Source organism: Empidonax traillii, unplaced genomic scaffold (genome assembly GCF_003031625.1).
Source record: "Empidonax traillii isolate 1590-97213 ecotype Southwest subspecies unplaced genomic scaffold, ASM303162v1 scaffold877:size283950, whole genome shotgun sequence".
Classification (NCBI taxonomy): Eukaryota; Metazoa; Chordata; class Aves; order Passeriformes; family Tyrannidae; genus Empidonax; species Empidonax traillii.
In genome coordinates this window covers 35,790-57,173 of record NW_020956070.1, presented here as the reverse complement: position 1 = coordinate 57,173, position 21,384 = coordinate 35,790, and the positions used below count along the sequence as shown (strand labels likewise).

The following is a 21,384-nucleotide window of genomic DNA, read 5'->3' as shown; positions in this document are numbered from 1 at the left end:
ATGTAATGCAACATGCAATTGGTGTAAATACAAAAAGCGCTGCCTGACTAAGAAGACAGGGAGATTAAAAAAAAAACACACACACACACAAAAACCCAACAGAAAAGATGAGATACCTCTGAAAGAATGAGAAGCAGTGACTATCTATATGACCTCTTTTTAATCCTTACACTCCGTCTGCAGTTTCAGACCCCCGTCATCTCTCCCATTCTCCCTTTGAACATCCTGTCTCCTCAGTTCCATTCTCTCTTCTTTCCCTTCTGTGAAACATCTTCCCATAACATTTTTGCTGACTGGAGGCCTCCTTTTTCAATGCTCCTCCAATTATTTCCCCTCTGTTAGCTTGGTTTCTCATTTGCTGCATGCTACTCCAGCCCTGCTACTCCAACCCTGCAGGTCTTTGATACTTGATTCACCTTATTATCTGTCATTTATCTTGGCATCTTTGCCTGTTATTTAGAAATCAGTGGAGCTTTCTCCATCTTCCCATTCAAACTGCACAGTCATTTGCCCAACTTATTCTGAATGAAGCACTGTCTCTTCTCAGTGCCTCTTCCTTCCTTTTTATGTTCCTAAACCATACTTTATTCTGTTTGATACAGTCATTTGCATCCCCTCCTGCTGTGAGTCCTTTGTATGATGTTCATTCCACCAGTTTCTGATTTCTCTGCTGTTTACAACTGCTTTTTCTTGCTCTGCCTGCATTGTTGCTGACTTCTTGACTGAATTAATTGTCAAAATGCATATACTGCTGTTGGGGTTTGGACTGTGTGACAGAGATCATGTTTAAGACCTAGTATCTCTTTCCTAGAACAGTCTTTTCAGTGCACACTACTCTCAAACCAACTTTGTAGTTATATCCTCACATCACCACACTCAGAAAAGGGAGCTTCTACACGGAGCATTTATGGTCTAAACAGTGAAAATAAAAGGGATCAGCAAAACATCAAAACACTATTGCTCCTGTTTCACAGTGGCTGAGCCGAGAGTTTAATTCAGACTTTGTAAAACTTAGTCCGATTTCTTAATGTTTGGAATATTCTGTGACTTGGACCATCATCTTGCTGGTTCTCCCAGAAGTGAAACCACGCCTGAGCAGATGTGAAGATTTCCTCAGCACCTGCTGTGGTTACTCAGTGTCACATTTAAGGTGCTGCCAATTTTGATGACAGATGTATTTGCAGACTTTACTGAGAAGTGCCATCACCCAGTAGAAACTGGTTCAAAGGCACTAAACCAGGCTCCTATTGTTTCAGCTGTCCAGGAACCAAGTGTGATTGTATGTAATAATATGGTTAGTGCCCTTACTAGCAGCTGTCTTCAGTTTTTCCAACCTTTTTATTTTTTATGTCAGTGGGAAGGAAAGCACAAACAGTCACAGATATAAACACAAATGTTAGTGTGTAGTAAGCAATGGTTCTGGTGTGCAAGTTGGCTCTTTTTAAAGGACTTGATTTTCTGTTCTGTGGCACTGGAAAAATAAATATTTTAGATTGAGAATATTAAAAAAGTGCCCAGATTCAATTGGTCACTTTCCAGAATCTTGGCCTCATCTTTATATGATGCATGTAGCGCTTATTCACTGTAAAAACCTCTTTCTTCATAAATCAAATTATCCTTCAAATGGGAACGCAGGTTTTTCCCTAACATCTCTAATGCCCTCAAGGGAGATAATACATTAAGCAATAGATTGTATGAAAGTATGCAACCCGGTATATATAAGCTGCTAATAATCCCTGGCCAGAAGTGCAGCCTTTCAAATAGTTGCCACAGCTGGCAAACTGAACATAATTAGGTAAGGAGTCATAATTCTATAAGCAGTCCTTGTCAATTATATCACCACAGTAATTTCTTTTAAAGAAATGGAAAAAACCCAGAAAGTTTGACAAATATATTTGCTAATTAAGTCCCCAGCTAAATCAAGATTAAGACACACAAATGTCTTCCACCTCCTTTCCTTCCTCCTGGCTGCATAGGAATGGCTTGCTGAGAAATTCTCACTTTTTCATTTAAAAAACTTGCATTTACTGACAAAACAAAGGCAGGCAAATATTAATAACTCTAGAGTGTGGTTCTGGATTTGTTAGTGAGGAGGTGAAGTCAAGGCGGGGAGGAGGAAGAGGTGCTGGGAAAGGCAGGAGGTAGAAAAAATACAGGTTGTGAATTCAATGTCAAACTGATAATCATGGGATCCTAGAATAGTTCAAGTTGGAAGGGACCTTAAAGATCATCTCGTTCCAACCCCCCTGCCATGGGCAGGGACACCTCCCACTAGACCATGTTGCTCAAAGCCTTATCCAACCTGGCCTTGAACACTTCCTGGGATGGGGCACCCACAGCTGCTCCAGGCAACCTGTTCCAGTGTCCTACCACCCTCACAGTAAAGAATTCCTTCCTAATATGTAATCTAAACCTGCCCTCTCTCAGCTTCAGCCATTTCTCCACGTCTTGTCACTTGTGGAAGGTCCCTCTCTTATGAATGAATGTGATGGTCTGCTATGACAGCAAAGATTTATTTTTAACTGGCTTTCCAGTCTTCTTTCTTGACCTTGGCAGAAAGATAGAGAAAAGGCTCGAGGACAGTTCTGTAGGTAAAAACATAATTATTTACAACTACAGCAGAGATGTGCAGTGTGGGAGGTGGAAAGGGACCATTTGAAGCCACACATCTAATTGAGGATGCCTGTCTTCAAGCATACATTTGACTTATTTCTAAGCCTGTCCTAGACAGACTGATTTCTAAATCACTATATCATTAGTACTTTTAAGCATTACTGTTCACTTTCATAACTCTTATTGTAATTGTTACTTTAAAAAATAAGAAGAGATTGATAATTCCAGATACTTAGCATTTACAAATTGTTTTAGTGATCTATATGCATATATAAGAAGAGATATTCTGTTACTAAAGTATTTTAAAATTGGAAATGATTCAGACCAATACTTACAATTTTTAGAACACGTCTCAAAATATTCTTTAGAAGAATGTGGTGCCCATGAATAAAGACCTTTTGTGTAAGGTGACTGGCCGCAAACCAGTGTTTATTCATGCAAAGCTTATTATTCATTAGCATGCTATGGACCAAAGAAAGAGAGATTAGGGCAAGAAAGAATTGGTTCCTAAGAACAGGAAGCAATACTCCAGGGTTTCTTGGGATTGCTCTGAGCAAACCTATTTATTGAAGTAGTCCTTCTGCAACATGGCTGCAGAGCAGGCTGTACCCAGACTGTGTCTATAGTGTGTTTCACAGTGTGATTGCTCCTCAGATGGCTATCTGTGGTGGTATGTCTGTCTTTATTGACTGTAGAGAGAGGCTAAGGTGACTATACAAATGCCTAAAGCAAGTGACTCATGGTAGGTGGGGTTGGATCCCTGAATTCCTCCTCTCACAGCAGCACCCTGTTCAATCAACAAGCAGCCTTGAAAGCTTGTTACAGCCCAAAGCAAAAAAACCTTCCAAATTCCATTTGATTGCTACATCTTTATGCTTCAAGATGAAGTGCCTTTTACAAGATGTGCTTGAAGAAGAAGAGGGCTACATCTTACACTACACAAGTAAGGAGCTTTGAAAAATCCACTAACTATAACAAGGCAAACGCCTTGCTTCATTCTTTAGGTTGAAGCAACTGTTTTCCTACTTCAGCAAGTCCATTTCTGTCAGTTCTTTAGGCTATGCCACCTTATTTTGCTATTACTTTAAGACCTGATACTCCCCTCCTCATAGGGGCAGGATGTTTCCCACTGATGTCAGTGTAGCCAGATCACGTTCATGGTGAATGAGGACAGAAGAAAGAAGTCCTTTATATTTTCATATTGGTAACAGCCTTATTACTCACGAGTAATTTGGCTCTGTTTTCATGTGTATTCAGGATTTACTTCATGGACTCTATTTAATTTGGACCTGCAGTTTCCTGGTATCAGGTCTAATGTCTGGCGGCAGTGTTAGATTTCATAGGACAGCATTCCAAAGCCTGGGATGCACCAGCAGAAATTTCTGATTTCAGATGCCCAACTGACTAATAATTTAACCTGTTTTTAAGACAGATGACTTTCCTTATGGCTAGATAACTGCAATCTTTTATCAGCACCAAACTGATACAGCAAGGTCAAACATTTGGAGCAGCTGAAGAGGAGACAGCCTGCTTCAAAGCTCCTTTGTTCATAAGCCACACATTTCCTAGACTTTGAAGAAAGTTACAGTTTTTTTAAACATTGAAAAGGTTTTTCAGCAAAGACTGTAGAAAAGGAGAATAGCTATTCAAAAATTAAAGCACTTTTATTCTTTAAATTAATTGTAGCTTTTTTCCCAAAAGCTTGAAATTGGCAGCATCTCTTTAATATCCCTCTCAAGCAAGAAACCCCCTCATTCTTACATGGCTTGTACACATCTGCAGAGGATGCATTCCCCCTCAGACTGCTGCATTCTATTAATGGCCCTGGACTAAAAAGGCCCAACAACCAAAGCACAATTTAAAACATTCTTGAAAACTTTGTGGTTCTGTCCTGGAGCTTTTAAGTAAGTCCTGGTCAAGACCTCAAACTCACCTATAGTTTACATGAACTGTCTGTTTAGTGGTTCACTAAACAGACACTGGATTGTATCCAGGCTGTTTCCCATCTGCTGTATCCTGCTCCCACTCCTGCACACAGGATTTTCAAAGACAAAACTAACCCCTGCTGCATTCTGTGGGGTGCTGGGATGAAAAATGTCACACTGAGACCAGGTGCTTAACTAAGCCTCTCGGGCAGCAGGAAGCGCACACGTCCATTGCCAGACCCCAGGCTGGATGCTGTGCGTGACCTGCTCTGCTGCAGCAGGGCTGGGCACGTGCAAAACACTTCAGGGCTATTTTGACTAAAAGTCTGAGCTAATTTTGGAGGCCTGTTGACCTCAGGCTAAGCAAGGTCCTAATGGTGGAGCTTAGTCAGGTCCACTGGTCTAAGTTCCTCCTTAGGACTGCAGGTCCCCTTCTGAGGCTGGCCCAGGCTGCTGCAGGTCACACAGGGAAGGAGCAGCACAGTGGGAAGGATCTTGTCCCACTGGGTGGTCTCACATCCCAAGCCCATACAGAGATGCTGAACCATTTTTCTTCACTGTAAGTTCTGATTTATGGATCTGACAGTGCCACTGCACTCTCCCTCACTGCAGCTAAGGCCTCTGTTTCACAGCTTTCTAAGGCCACCAGCAGTTATTATTTTTATCTAAGCTGATGCTAATGCAGGACAGAGAAAGTTAACCAAATGCTTACCAAATTAACCTCTGTGTGTATACACAAACCCATGGCACAAGAAAAGAGGTTTATTTTGCCTTTCAAATCACCTTTTTGATCTAGAAGAGTGCCTTAATTCAAGGGGCACTTTTTTCCCCCCTCCAAATTATTTACTTAGTTCTAATTAATAAGGAAAAAAATACTTTTTAAACCTGCATGACCATTCATTTTCTGGATTATTTTTGCTATTTTTCATTAGACTGTGACAGGTTTGGTTTCATGACTTCTTAATCAGCTATATTTGCTATCTAGATTTTTTCCCCATGTTATTATGATGAACAAGTTCACAAGTTCTTTGGTTTGCTGCAACCTTAATGGCTTCAGGTACATTGTACAGCTATAAAAATTCATACAAATAACTGCATTGCACTTGCATTTGACTTAGTATAGAGCACAAAAAACAAACTGGAGAATCACATATATGAGAACAGAGTAATTCATGATGTTTAGTATCACATTTAGAATCACTTTGTTAAATGATACAGTTTAATTTTTGCACCATCATTTGCACATGCTAAAAGGGAACCCCAAGAAGTAACCCTGTATGTGAAAGCTGAGGTGCTCTCTTCAGAATTACTCTTGATATTTTCATGTCAAAATAAAAAAAAGGTTAAAAAAATGTGCCGTTCCTGGCTAGGTAAAGTCTCAAGTGAACAAAAGGTTTCTGCATGTTTACGAAAAACTATCATTTGACAATATGCTAAAGTTTTCACATTTATGACACTGATATTTTAACCTCTGTTTTAACTTCTCATTCAGCTACATTTAATTGCAGAGGTCAGTTAGGTTAATTACCAAAGTGCTCTCCCTATGAGTAACTTTTAATATAAATGCTGGAAAAATAACCTAAGTCTTCGGTATATGACAAAATAATCTTATCTTCATTGGTTCAGTAAATGAAACAGTGAATTTTGGTTGTAAAAAGCAGACTATGCAAGTTTTGGTTTGCCCATTTTTTTTCCTTCAGCACTGCAACACACTGAGCATTCAAAGCGCCCCAAAGAACATTTCCAGGGAATAAATTCAATCATTTAATAAAGAGCAGTAAACAGTGGCAGCAAAGGAAAAAAACCCAGGTTTGTTGGTATAAGCAGTGGTAAGTACCCAGGAATTTGTGGTTTATAATGCACGTTCATAATCTGTCTTTGTTGATTTCACAGCGATGATAGAGATACAGGTGGTTTGGCCAAGTTTCTGCTAGTTATTCAGATTGCTGCAGGAATGAAAACAAAGCCAAAGGGCAAAACATTATAAAAATGGATTGATTAACTTTCCTTAATAATTGCATCTGTAAGGGGGAATGTGGAAGCAGGAGGAGAAAAGTTCTGACTTCGCATCCAGACTAACTGAAAGTCAGGTTGGTTCTAGTCTTCAAACAGGGAGAAGAATACAACTCTGAGTTCTAAACACCCTGAACTGCTTTCTAGGACAGGCTTTTTAATGCCTTTCTGATCTTACTAAACGGAGTGTTTCTACCAGTAAAGGAAGTTTGTTAGTTCTAGTTGCAGGTCAGCTCTGTAAATGCTTTAAATGCTTCAGGGGGAAGAAAAAGTAGTAAAAATGCTTATTGTGGAGTTACTAATGATTCTATAAATGAACAAACCACCTCTCCTTATCACACTCCTTCCCTGATTTTGTCCCATTCCTAACTGTTAAGTCTCACCATTTCTTTTCTCCTGCAAGGAAAAAACAGGCAAATACTAAATCGTGGCAGTTGGCCAAGATGATCACAGTCCCCTCACAAAGCCTTGTCTCCACAGCTAGAGACAGATGGAATTTCCCCTATAAGCCTTCCCTTTTTCTTTCTGTAGAAAAGGCAGCAATACTCATTTCTGCTGCTTCCAGGCCTAAGGTCCAGAGCAGAAGAATGCATGTATTCTGCTAGCCTTCCATAGAACAGCCTGTATCATGCTGTTATGCAAAAGAAGAAAAGCTTAGATGTATTTTTATGTGAAATAAATTCACTCAAAAAGCCTCATATTCTACTGTAATTCACAAGTCAAAAAGAAAAAAAAATGCAAGGAAAGAAAACGAGTCAGTGTGGCTTGATTTGTTGCCCATATATAAACATCTGGTGTGATACAAAATGCCCTCAGGTGTCCTTCCAAGTATCCAGCTGCTGGTCCAGAATGTCTTTGATCTCCAGTAAGGCTTCACCCACATCTGCCAGCCCCATGTGTAGGTCTAAGAAACCCTAAAACTTATCTACCAGGAGACAAAGGGAGACAAGTGGGGGAATGTTTTTTCAAGTCAGGTTATTAACCTAAGAACACCTTAGGATATCTCAGACCACACCAGATGCCTGCGTGGGTAACTGAATCACATTCAGCTGGCTTGGAGAAACTCACACTATAAAAAATTATCTGGTAATATTTTAATAGAGATCCCCACAGAGCTATGAAAAGGGGAAAAAATGCAAGTAAAAAAGATGACATTTAATAGAAAAGAAAAAAAAAAAGGAGAGAAACAAGTAAAGTATTTCTTTTTGGTTTGAAAGACTCCTTTGAGGGGAAATGAAAAAGGATGTACAACCATGTGTTTTCAAGACTTTCAGAAGTGGTGGTTAAATAGTATTCAGCCACTAAGATATTTGCAAAGAACTAAAAAAAGGTCGAATTAATCATAGAGAATACGACACATAATTGGTGAGAACATCCAATTCTATTTCAACAACACTAGAGCTTTAAAAGTATGAAAGTAAACACTAGACCCACATCTCTCTGAGGTAAAAAAAGGGAAAATTTTAGTAGAAATCTCTGTGACTGGTGCTTATGTTGTGCTTTCTCCCAGCTTACTACCACAACATTAGAATCAAACCTTAAATTGTACTTCATTGGGTAGTTCACACCAAAAGGTCACAGACATCTTTAAAAAATGTTTAAATGAGTTCAATGCATACACATCTGCTGTAGATGTTCAGGAATGCTTCTGCTTGGTGGTTCAAACTGGTACGATCACAGGAAGAATTATATTAAGCTTTCTTTATAAAGTTAACAGCAACTTTTTATCCTGAAACTCTATTAGTGATTAAGGCAACATTCCTCACGATGACATTAGGATATCATGGATTTTTTTCCAGACTACAGAACATACATAATCAGAATAAGGGATATTATTTTCAAAATCAACTGAAAAATCTCAGAACTCTCTTAGAAGCTTAAAAGCTTCAGCAAAAAAATATGCTATTGTCTCTAACATAGGTAAGAGAAAAAGAAAACCCTGCCAAAAAAACCCCTCATGCAAGTATTCAGAAAATTGCAGAAACTGCACAGGGACCTATGTGGGAAATCCTACCAATGTGTCTGATCTGTGCTTTGTGCTCATTCCTCATGGTAGTCTTTTATCTGGGAACAAAGCCACGATTGCTGAAACAGTTCTGCTTGTATAAAGTAACAGCTTGTCCAGTAAGCAACAAAGGACAATTTTGTTCTCAGTACAAATAACCTGGCTGACTGTAGATGAGCTTCCTGAAGAAACAGATAGTAGCACTCCATTCTCCAATAAAGCTGAACTAGCCAGTTACACCGTGCTCACCCAGCCCCAGACACACCTGGAGACTGAAAGGAACTTGTTCAGAACTAGCCAGGATATGTGCCCACTTCTGGCCTGTATATACAAATCCCAGGTTGTGACATCACCTTCATGTCATCTGAAGATCTGACATTTAATGTCTTTCACGTAGGACTGGCCAGAGGAGTGGTTTCACTTACCTTGACTATGCATCCTGTGTCAAATATTTCAACTCTTACTGTGATAAGCTGGTAATTAAGGGAAAGTAAAGTGATAGTTATTATTAATTTTAGGAGGTGGTCAGATACTGAAAGGGATAGTGTACCTTGGGGTGCCTTGTCAGTACCCAGAGAGAGAATATGCATCACAAATGAAGAGAACGAAAATATATGAAAGAATATGGCAATTGCCACAAATAAGGGACTATGTCACTCTACCTTATTTGTAAAAACAGATTTAAGCACACTAACAATCAAACAATCAATTTATTTGCAGGATACATTTATCATACATAGAAAACAATACTTATTGTTTGGTTGATTAAATAGACAAAAAAAAGGCAAAACAAAACCACAATACGTTATTCACTGTTCCATATATTTGTTAGCTGACATTTTAAAAATGAAGCTTTCTTTTTTTTCCCTTTTTTTAAAAAAAAACCCCAAAACATGATCATGAACAATGCATAGTGGGAACAAAGGGTCTAGAAATCTAACATTCCACAGCTGTGAGTCAGTGTGAAAAATAAGGCTATGTAGAGGAAAAAAACTCCACAGTGAATTTCAAAACAATACATATTCCATTGACAGGCTTCAGATAAGATCATCTGAGTACATGAAATCTAAAAGCAAAGTTATGTAAGGAAAAGAGGAATTTAAAACATTAACAAATGACTTGGAAGGAAGGAAACAGATTTTTCTAGTGATGGCTTGGAAATAACCTCCAGCATTTCAAACTAGTATCAACAAAGGTCAATTACACTACGATGCTGCAAAACCATCCTAAGACGAACATCTAGAGGTGAGAAACATCCAAGTCTGTTTTATAAAATGAGCTACAACTACTCATACTACTTTTTCAGCACATATTTATCAAAGGAAAGACAAAATGTTAAAAAGTTTCATCATCAGTCACTACATGATTCAGAGAAGGGCTGGAAAATGTACCTTCCTGCTCTGAAATGTTAATCACAAGTTCTTTTCAGGTTTCATGACAATGTAAATGGAATGAATGGAATTGCAGTGTCATATCCTGCTCTTTGTTCCCATCCTTTCACACTGGGTCAGCAGTGGGAAGGTTTCATAAAGCTGCCATAAACCGAAGTTCTTCACTGCCCTTAATCACTGCCATCTGCTCATCACCTGATGGTAGTGGTGGAGTCCAAGGAACAGGAGTCACAGAGCTGCCCTTTCTTGGCAGTCCCTTGTACAATGCTTCCCAAATGCTGCCTTAAGACAGGTAATATACCCCAGGTAATTCCGTCACATTAAATAACTAATCTATATAAAGTGTTGCATGAAATTCAGGAGAAGAGGATATAAAATACTTGCTAATATTGGATCTTACCCATGTTCAACTTCAGATTGCTTACTCACAAGGGTACAAGAACAAAGCTGAGGCAAGAATAGTTGTGGAAATTGGTCTGAATGCAGGTGTACAGAATGCATATTTTACAAAAACTATATCTAGAATTTAACTCACGTCTTTTTTTAAAACAATTAAATACAGACTACCTACATAAACCTTTATAACCCTGCTTCACCTGCCATAAATGACATCCAGATCCAAATTTAGATATTTCATATAGAGGATGATATACTTATTAATTTTAAAAATATTTCCTACTGGTCAGCTTTTGCTGTCATGTAAAATGTATAGGAAACTATTGGGAAAACTAGGACTGTTGATGTGCTAAACTGAACAAAAATATAGTCTTACTCAAAGAAAGCTGAAACACCCTGACTGCTATGGGGAGGTCTGTCCTGAAAACTTTATTTCTTCGGTATACTCTACACAGTCTTACTTATCCCAGTTATCATTCAGAACAGCACAAACAGCAGCATTAAGAGAGTGATGGATTTCAAGGTTGACCTCTTTTAGTTGCCCTGAAAAATCTATGTTTACCATGCTTGTAGCTGAGGCTTCACAGAAACTAAGAAACATAAACATCATCTCAACAAAACTCACGCAGCTGTTACATCCCCATCACTTACCTTCTCTTAACAAAGTTAACATCAGTTATGGGAGAACAACATAGTTTCTGTTTTAAAATCCAGAGAAAGCCATAGAGAGAATTCATAGAGAGAAGGTAAAAGAAAAACAAAGGCCTACATTGCAGAATATGGAGGACTGCTCTAAGTTATCCCTAAAAAAGCACTAATAGATCCTGCAGCTGTAAATGTATCTGTTATAGAAATGTATGTTTATATACAAATATATATCCACAAATGCAGAACCATCACTGGAAAAAGTAATTGTCAATATAGTTGGTTGTTTCATTCTCAATAAAAAGGATGAGTTAACAAATTTTCCACTGCAGCTCATAATTTGGGCTAATTAACCTGCACGTTTGTTTATACTTTTTCTAGTGAAGCCTCTTTCATTTAACTTGTACAGAAGCAAGCTGGTTTTAATTTCCTAATTAGCAAAGAGCATGTAACATCCTCCATGCTGAGAAGTTTGCCATTTTCACTTCGTATTTTGCATTATCAGAACATGCTATGTAAATCTTTGCTGATATAAAAAAAAATCTCATAAAAAGCAAAGGAGAACAGTGATAATAATTACAGAAATTTTCTGGCAATTTTCATGTAAAAGATACTTATAACATTTCTGAATATTAGACATTACTTTTTCCATCTGATACAGATTTAAAATGCATAGTATATACATAAATAGTAGCAGCCATCCAATCTTTAAGAGTGCTCTGTTCTACAGTCCAGTCAATATGCCCTATAATTACATTGATGGATTTTGTATTGAAGACTCTGAGGGGCTAATTAGAAGTGCAAAGATTTCATTTTAAGGAAAGGTTTCCTTCCTATTTTTACAAACATGGAAGAAACATCACAAATACTCCAGAGTAAAAAAATCCAACACACAGAAATCACTGTGTCCTTTTGTGCTAAATAAACAAGCAAAACCCCAGGAAAAATCCTTCCCATAACTATACATGGCACATGCTTATCAGAATGTAATCCATATGCTGGGATTACAGGAGAGTGAAATGGGCCCACCGAACAACTTTTTCTCCAGACAGAGGTCCAACTTAAGTACTACCTTTGTCCACAGGTAATTAAAGATGTGTTGGGTCACCATTCATGCCCACTTTGCTTGAAGTCTTGATTCAAAGCACCTGTATATACCTAAATCACCCCTTATTCAGTAGAGGTCCAGTATGTGGAGAAATGGACTCATGAATTATTTTTTTAAACACTTTTAGTAGTCTCTCTTCCATGTAAGATATCTAGGTTCTTTACAGTACACCAGTGTGTCTGTTTTGCTAAAACCATGACCAATGTTTTCTCCACCCTCTTCTTGATCTTGAGGTCAGACACAGACTGACATTCTACTTAGTGTAACTGTGACTTTCAGTGATTACGTAAAGTAAACTGGATTTAATTTTAATTTGATAAGACTTCATGGTTTGGTGGCACACTAAATAACCATGAACAACCTGCTGGCCTCATTACAGAAGATGAAATTTGTGTATGTTAATTCAGAAACGTTTTTTTAAATCTGTTGCCTACATCTCCATGAGAAGCACTACGCTAGAAGGTTGTCACAAGCCCTTGTAGCCATATATATAAAGTATCAAACTTGACTGTTTTGAAAGTAAATATCCTGCCTTACTGAATTACATTAAAACTCTTAAGTGCAAATTAATTTTTTGCACTGTAGCCTGGACAAGAACCAGAGCCACTGAAAGGAAGAGCTCAGATCAGTAAGCAGTCTCTCTTAGGTGAAAGAGCAGGCTTCTAGAACTGAGCCTCAGAGCCAGGCTTTGTGCAAGGACCAGGATGCTCCTATCCTTCTGTTCATGGAGAGATGGCAGAGTGGCCCATCAGAACTGCTCCCTTGAAACTTCTGTATGTTTCCAGGAGTGATTACAAGTTAGACTTTCAGGGCATAGTTTGTTTTTCCCTTTCCTACACTTCCTGTGACTTTTAACAGTCCCCCCAAAGGGACCAACTCACACTGGACTGACTGGAGGATTTACTCTCTCTTACCAGTATCTGTGTCCATATGCCTGGGCTGAAACAATTGAAAATGGCAGGCACGAGCCTGCCACCCCACAGAGGTGAACTTCAAGAGGTCCACCCAGCCTGTGACAGCACTGGAGAGGTGAGTAAACTAGCCAGCGACAAACAGACATATAGGGTTTCATTACTGCTTGCATCATCTTAAGAAAGGAGTACATCTTAATAAAGTGTGAAAGGAAATGTGCAAAAATACACATCGGTGGGCAAATGCAAACATCAGTGAGGAATCCAGGCAGTAGCACCAGGAATTGGGTTCAGCTCCACTTGTAAAATTATCCAGGCTTTTACCTCTAGAGCCAAAAGGATGTATTTGACCTGGTCATGAAAGTTTCAGTACTCCCTGCAGGCCAGTATCCATGAGCTTAGGTTCCACTTCAGTTCCTGATGGAAAAGCCATTTCTGTAAAGGAAGTTTGGGCTGCAGCAGCTCCTACAGGGAGCACTGGATGAGGCAGAAGTTGCAGCATATTTTTCAAAAACTTTGTATTTCAAATATTTAGGCCCCCAAACTGGAGCACTTTTGTTTAAATATCAGCCTATATTGAGACAAGGCTCTGATTGAATCTGATTTATATACTAAGCAATATATCATAAGAGGACATGACAGTTGATATATAATCCTACTGGGTACAAAATATTACAGACTTACAGAGCTTCAAAGTATGTCAGACATACTTCAATCAGCAAAACACTGACTGTTCTTCCACTGTTCATTTAAGAACAAGGATATGGTCTGCATTCAATTCAGAAAGCAAAAGAAAAATGTTTACATTGTTCAATTCAAAATCATATTCTTCCTCCAGATAATTCTGATCCAAAACCAGCTTCAACTACGTATCTTTGCTAGCTATCTTTGAACGGAATAAATCCTAGCAAAGGAAAAAAACCCTTTGAAATAGAAAAAGCCATCAGTGAGTTACTGTACATATTACATGCATAGCATCAGAAGATACACATCATAAAAACAACAGGTTTCACTTTTAACTGTAAACAGGTAGAATACAGTATTATTTTCTGAGTAAAACAACACAAACATTACATGTCACTGAGGAAAAATTGTGCACAGCATACTTCAGCACTCAGAAACTAAATTTCTGTTATCTTGTAGCTATTGCTGACAAATATTGCCTTTAAAAAAACCTCAGCTGCGTATGATAATATACAACTGAATGTGTTAAGAAACAGACATGTGGGCTTTGTTATCCTCCCACATGCTTCATTTTTAGCAGACACTGGCACTTCTCATCTACATCCTGAGGACAACAATCCTTCAGTCATTTTGGCCAGCTGAAAAGGAAAGCCACTAACCCATATTGCTGCTGTCTCCCGATTAACACATGGTAAGCATTTGCGTTTCACCATTTTGAGATCAGACTTTAGGGTTTCTTACAATCCAGTTCGGTAGAATACCAGATTAAAAAAATAAGACACTCAAGATGATGCTGACTGACAAATTATCAGAGCCCACACAGATTTTCTGACAATTATTCAAATTATAAAACTGGAATTTTTTTTTTCTCCCATTTTACAAATGTTTGAGGCCAAATAATTCCCTTGAGACCTAAATTAATGAAATCTAACTTTTTCCTGTGAAACTTTATAACAGAATTTGTCCAAAATTATTAGTGTTTAAAGAGTAATTAAAAAGGTTCTTAGTTCTATTAGACTTTTCATGACCACAGGCACAATGTTGTACAGTTTTAAATTAAAATGGCAGCCATCAGTGATTGTTCTTTCAGTATCATTTTAAGGGAATTATTTCAGTCTCAGTACAGGACAAGTTTTAAAAGGCAATAGATTCATTATTTCTGTGTACTTTGAGAACTGATGGAAGCGTATCCAATGTTCTATCGTGCTGTCACCATCCAAAGTCCCAGTGCAACGTTGGCAGCCAAAAGTGCGCTACCAGCAAGCAAAATTAAAAAGCCAACAAGTTCTCTGTTTTGTTTTTCTACAATGAGAGAGCTCAGCGTGGCTTCCAAGAATGAATTTAATATCCACTGACCATCCAAAGCGAAGCAGGGTACAGCATTGATAACTGCCAGTGCTCCTGATAGTGAAATTAGGTACCTGGTTGACTTTAGTTAAGGTTCATATACAAAAAAATGTAATAAATAAATAAACAAACAAACAAATAAAAAGAAAGCATATATGTGATGGTTTGGACTTGGCTCTCTGCCAAATGTCTAACCTTCCAGCAGCAGCCTCTTTCTTCCGCCTTTCTACTTTCCCTAGGGCAAAGGAAAAAAAACTATGCAAATTGAAGAACTCGAAAATTAAGCTAGTTATATAAAAAAAATATATATTTTATGTATATTACAGTTAAGGTGCTATGTATACAGTAAAAGGGAATCCAAACACTCCCCGAAGGGATAGGGAAAGGGGAAAAGGAACAAAAGGGAACAAAAAAAAAGGATACTGAGCAGTTATCCGCAATTAAACCTGAGAATTAGTAAAATAACTAGTAAAACAAATTTCAACACGTTCCTTAGAAAAAAACCAGGATTGACACACCCATGGCCAGCACTCCCCAAGCCTCCATGTGGCAGGTCAGTGGATGCTGCAGGCCTCAGCTTTAGATAAGCGAGACTAATGCAGGGACCCACTGTTCCCGAACCTCGCCAGAAGAGAAGAGAGCAAAGGCCTCTCCTCCTTTTTTATTTATACCTCGATTTACATAAAAATCGTATGGAATACTGGGAACACTGCCCCTTCCTTGGTTACAAACTGGTAACCAGGGAAGGCCTAGATTAAAACCATCACAATATATAACCATACTATTTCTAGTATGCAGAGAGATACATATGAGGGTTATTTTTTTTTAGCTGCCATTCTGTTTCACAGAAATTATATGATAAAGTGAATTTTACACCATAACATACCTGCTCAGAGAATTGCCTTTGTAGATCTTTATTTTTTAAGTGCTAGGTTGGTATACTTAGACGACCTGCACTCTTCGCAACTTGAATGAATGCAGGAGACAGTAAAACCACACTTGATGCTGCCCATCTCCTCCCTTGCTTTGTGTGATTTTGGAGGAAGGTTACAGCTCTGACTGTAAGTAAGAAGGTATTCTAGACCTATGGCCCAACTATGAAATCACAATTAGGAATATTTTCCAAAACACTCCCTAGTAAATGACTAGAACATAATTGGAAATCTGGCCTATCTCTCCTACTTACCTATTAGGCAGAAAAGTTGAGTGGATTTCTGTACATGTGTGCACGTGAGAATGAGGCATGGGCAGACAATTTTGATTGCTGGTAAAGGCTTGCTAACTGCAATACCTACATCCATCGTAAATGGCCAGGCAAGAAGACATATGATTCAGAAAGCATCTGGGGCAGCGTGAACCTTGATATGTCCCCAGAAAAGGGGCGATTGTCTTTACTCCAGTTCTATGGACTACACAGTTTAACTGTTCTATAGCCATACATGAATATTTCAGTTTCTAAAGTAAGAGTTCTTAGATTAGCTATATTCAAACCTACTAAGCTTTGTGCATGTGTATATGTATCATCTCATTCATTAACAAGCATGTATTAACTGAACTATCCTGCTTTGTGAATATGCTTTGCTTTTCTGTTGAAGAAAAATTAAAAAGAATAACCATACCCTGTTATTTAGTTCAGTATAATGACATAAAAATGGTAAAACTCTGACATACCAAAGCTAGCAAGAACATCCTATTTGTGCTGCCGTAAATTCAGACTTACTTTCACTTTCTGGTCACATTTGTTAAGGCTCACCCTCAAGGATTAAAAAAAACACTGACCAGAAATATATTGTTAAGCACAGGAAAGTGACAGATTTCATTTTGAGCTTGGCATATGGACAATAATCAATGAAGAGATGAGATAAAGATGTAAAAACCCTACAGAAATATTTCAGAGCATCCTGTCTAAAATGATATCCAACTGAAACTTTGCTAGGTCACTAAATTCTGAACAGTTCCATTCTTGCCTTAAAAGAACAAACATACTTTAAAGGATACTTGCAAAATGTCTCTATCACCACAGGCAGATCGATGCTTAGAAAGTTTTGGCGTGGTACAAAACTGCTGAGACTTACTGAAATGAAAATATAAAGACACACAAAGCATGAAAATTAATTCCAGGGTTATAACATTACAAATTTTAGATTATAATTTTGCAGACACATCAGATATGAAATTACCTTCTTCAAGGAGGAATAACCAGTCTAAATATGGGTTTGCTTGTTTTGTTTTCACAAGAGTGCAGCCATTAAATCTTTCTTAAACATGGCCACTATCATAGTAAAGTCACTCCATAAAATACAATTAGCATTTCAGTAAAACTAGATCTAAAATACATATTTTCAGAGGCAACTGTACATCTATAGTCATAAAGACCCCTTTGTGTAATTTCAGTTCTTTTCAAAAAAAGATTATAGTTACCAGACTTTTTCAACACATGCAGTCCACATGTATACTGTGGGTGTACATGTGTATTTTCTCTGAAGGCCAGAAAATTCTTCTCTTGTAGTACCCGCAGAAGCTCCCCCTGACCTGAGGCTGAGCTCATGGTATGCAGGAGTGGGGCAGATGGGGAGCAGAATTCTGGAGTCCCTCTGAGAAAGCCAAGGCTGCAAGGTGACGCACAGCTGCACTGCACAACATCAGTTAGCCAGTACATAAAGCAGCTTCGTGTTCAGATGATAAGTGACTCCAAGATATAACTTGATGCAACTTAAAAACCTGAGACATGGAACTCGGCATCCTTCCTATAAACAGTGACGGGAAAATTGCAGTGTCAAGCACAACGTGATCTCGAAATACTTTATTGCTGTATACACTGTTCTTTGAAGGTGCACATGAACCTTCAGTTTACTGCATGTCGAATGTTTCTTGAGAGGGTCTTCAAAGAAAAGTGAGGTAACTTGTGACCTGCCAGAGTGGACATTGTTAGTTCAGGGATGCACCACTCAGGTTGTCTCATAAAAAGTCTTATTACAGTCTTTCAAAGTAAACAGCGGTTTGAGTCTGTCAGCACCAGGGACCATGTGGAAACCTTAGTTCTATGACAGCTGACAAAAAGACACCTTTCCTGTAGAAGGAAAGTAGAACCGAGTCTTATCCCCAGAAGGAAGGGTTTAAGGTAAATTAAGGCAGAGATAGAAAATGGCCTTGGTACTTGCACAGTACCAACAACAGTCTTTCTGTCCCTAAAGAGCCACTTTGGATGTGAATTTTCTCTACCTACTTGGGAAAAAGTTATAGCCATAAGAAATACCACCTCCACAGAGATATGTGAAAGCAAGAATTCAAATTCCACACACTACAAACATCCCTTGGGAAAGGAACAATTTAACCCACCCTTACAGAAAATTTAAAACCGTAGGCTAAGAGAACACTGGGAACATAACATACCAAAAATGTTATTCAAATTCGGAAATGCTGCTAAGTATTTAAGAGTGCGATCAGGTTTCTTCTGGTTCAACAAAGAATTCAAGGACATGGCAACAAAGGTGAGGGAAAGTAGTACCAAGGGCACATAAGGCAGACATTTTCTTCTGTTGACAAATGTCCTTGTGATAAGTCCAGCCAGCAAGCATGCCATGGGGATGGAGATCTATATATATATAACAAAGAGTCCCAAAAAAGAATGATTTGGTGTGGAAACAAGCAGAGAACTTTCCAGTACCAGAACTGTCACTGTGCTTGAAAATCACGTTCTCTCTTACAGCTTAAGACTAATGTTTGTTTTAAGGAAAATATATGTTGGTCTACTGAGTGAAGAACAAACCAGACAGAAATACAGGGCACCACCCAGATCAGAAAGTCAGAGGCATCCAGGTCAATCACAGAATCATAGAATGGTTTGGGTTGAGAGGGACCTTAAAAGATCACCTAGTTCCAACCTCCTTGGCATGAGCAGAAACACCTTCCACTAGACCAGGCTGCTGAAAGCCTCATCTAACCTGGCCTTGAATATTACCAGGGATGGGGCATCCACCACTTCTATGGGCAACCTATGTTCCAGTGCCTCACTATGCTTAGTGAAGAATTTCTTCCTTGTATCTAACCTGCTTCTAGAAGAAAGCCTGTATGATAAGCCACTGATTATCCGACATACAGCTAGGAAGGTCCTGAGAACATTCTGTGTGTTTGTCTGGCAGTATTTAGTATCAGCCACTAAAAAAAAAACCAGTAAAAAAACAGCCAGTAAAAAAACCAGCTGAACCACAAAAAAAAAACATAAAGAGAAAATATTTTTCCTTGACATCCATTCTACACAAAAATTTACTCAACTAAATGCAAGATTTTATTAAAATACTCATTTAGCCTTGTTTTAAAAGTTAGACTAGTTAATCAGGAAGACACTATAACCTTCTGCAGCTTGATACTGGAGGTTGCCCTGAAGCAGGTGCGAGACCTTGTACTTGGTCTTATTGAACCTCATGAGCTTTCCATGGGTTCTGCTTCTTCCCTCTGGATGTCTTCCCGTCCTTCGGGTGTGTCAGCTGCACCACTCAGCTTGACCTCGTCTGCAAACTTGTTGAAGGTGTAGTTGATCCTGCTGGGGGAGGCTGTGTCCCAGCCCTTGCATAGAGCTGCCCTACCGGGTGTGCTCCCCTACCTGGGAGGGCAGCTCCCCACACAGCCCTGCCCCAGCTCTGTGGCCATTCCAGGGCCATGAGGTCACAGAGCCCCATGGTGCTGCACTGGCCCGAAGAACCGACTGCTCAGCCCCTTCCCTGACGGCAGCAGCAGCGACACCAACAGCAGTAGCAGTGGGCGTGAGGGGGACCATGGTCCTTGTCCACCGCCTCCTCCTCCTCCTCCTCCTCCTGACTGCCCTGCACGCCAGGGCTGCCCAGGCTGCTAAAGGGCAACTGCAGGAAGCAGGTCAGCTGGTGGCACCAGTGCAGCCTTCCATGGGCCAGTGGGGTCTTCTCACTGAGAAGTGTGGATGATGGGCTTTTCCTCCACTGCTTTTCTGAGTGTTTCCTCTGTGTGAGCGCTCTCCTGGTAAGAGAGTCTCCAGGGCCCATCTGCTCCTCCAGGGTGTAGCACATCGCCTTAAAGGAGAGTTGCGCTGCCAGCTCAAAGGTCCCCAAGTCCTCCTCTGCAGCTTTGGCAATCCACAGATACCTGGTTCTCACACAGTTACCTGACCCCCTTCCAGTTCTTCTGTTCAAAAAGGCAGAAGATCCTAACATGCAATGGAAACATTTCTCTGTGCTTGCTTCTAGCTGATTCTCTAAAAGACTCTCTGGCAGCTTGGCAGAAAGATGGTTTGGAGCTCTTGGAACCTGCAGGTAAATTCTCAACATCCCTTTCTTTGAAAGAATAATGATGTGTCAAGAGTTTATTAATGAGCAATTTTTCTTTAAGATGACGAGGTTGGTGGCTTGCTGAAATCTTTGCCAATTCGAGTCCTCAAGCAAAAGCGTGAGCCCACATGTAAGTCAGTTGGAGAAAGTAGCATTTACCTTTTAATCTTCCTTCCACATGAAATGCAAGTTGCTCCTTCCATGGCCAGTGGCAACCACTGGCATGGCCAGGTACTTGCTGTCCTGTGGTCAGCTGGTGTCAGCCATCAGGATGGCTGTGCAGCAGCAGGGTCTTCCCCCTGTGCCTGCTCTTGCACGTCACATCAGCAGCCAAGCTAAAAAGTGTGTCAGGTTCAAGACATCTGGATCATATTCCACAAATGATGAAAAACAGGACTCTTCCCACTGTAGCTTCATCCCAGGGCTTGGCCTGAGTAACTAGAGGTCCAAGGCACAACAGCAGCCCGGAGAAGGATCCCTTTCATGAGCTGAGGTCCAGAACAATGTTCTGGCTCCCACACTGGGCAGGGAACCTAGAGGGAACTTCTCTATCCTCCTGCATCCTCTGTTCCTGAGGCATGCTGAGGTTTTACCTGTCTCTGTTTTTTGGCAGTGCTGTCAAAGTCTGGAGAAAAGCACGATGGAAATGCCAAAAATTCTCCTAAAATGGACTCAGAGCACTCAGGTACTGAGCTGTCCTGCTGGGGTCCCTAAGTGTGAGACACATCCTGAAACCTGGGAGCGGCTGCAAGGGGTGCCCAAACTGGAGAAAAGGCAGATGGGGGAGAGCACAGCTCAAGTGTCTCCTGAGAGGGCCTGACTGCATCCCTTTGGGGTGTGGGAGTTGGCCCAGGGAAGGAGAGTCGCGGGTGGCACTGCCTGCTGCAGGGATGGTTTTTGTCCATGCCCCTTGAAAGAATGACTGGTCAAGCAGTGATGCTCCCCCCTGTGCTCTCCTCCTGACCATCTGAGTTTCATTTGGAGGGACAACCTGTCCCAAAGGATGGGAGTGTGCCTCCAGGCACCAGCACTGGGGGGAAACAGAG

The 21,384-nt window shown here is 39.8% G+C and overlaps 1 protein-coding gene across 1 annotated transcript in view; it reads right to left on the bottom strand.

Moving 5' to 3' along the window:
- Positions 1-9,435: 9,435 nt before the first annotated feature.
- Positions 9,436-21,384, bottom strand: part of MBTPS2 (membrane bound transcription factor peptidase, site 2) — a 36,553-nt gene continuing 24,604 nt past the window's right edge. The window contains exons 10-11 of the mRNA XM_027902471.1: positions 17,037-17,112; positions 9,436-15,112 (exon numbers count right to left, since the gene is read on the bottom strand). Of these exons, the coding sequence (XP_027758272.1) occupies positions 14,890-15,112; positions 17,037-17,112 (299 nt within the window). The 3' untranslated portion in view covers positions 9,436-14,889. The remainder of the gene's footprint in view (positions 15,113-17,036; positions 17,113-21,384) is intronic.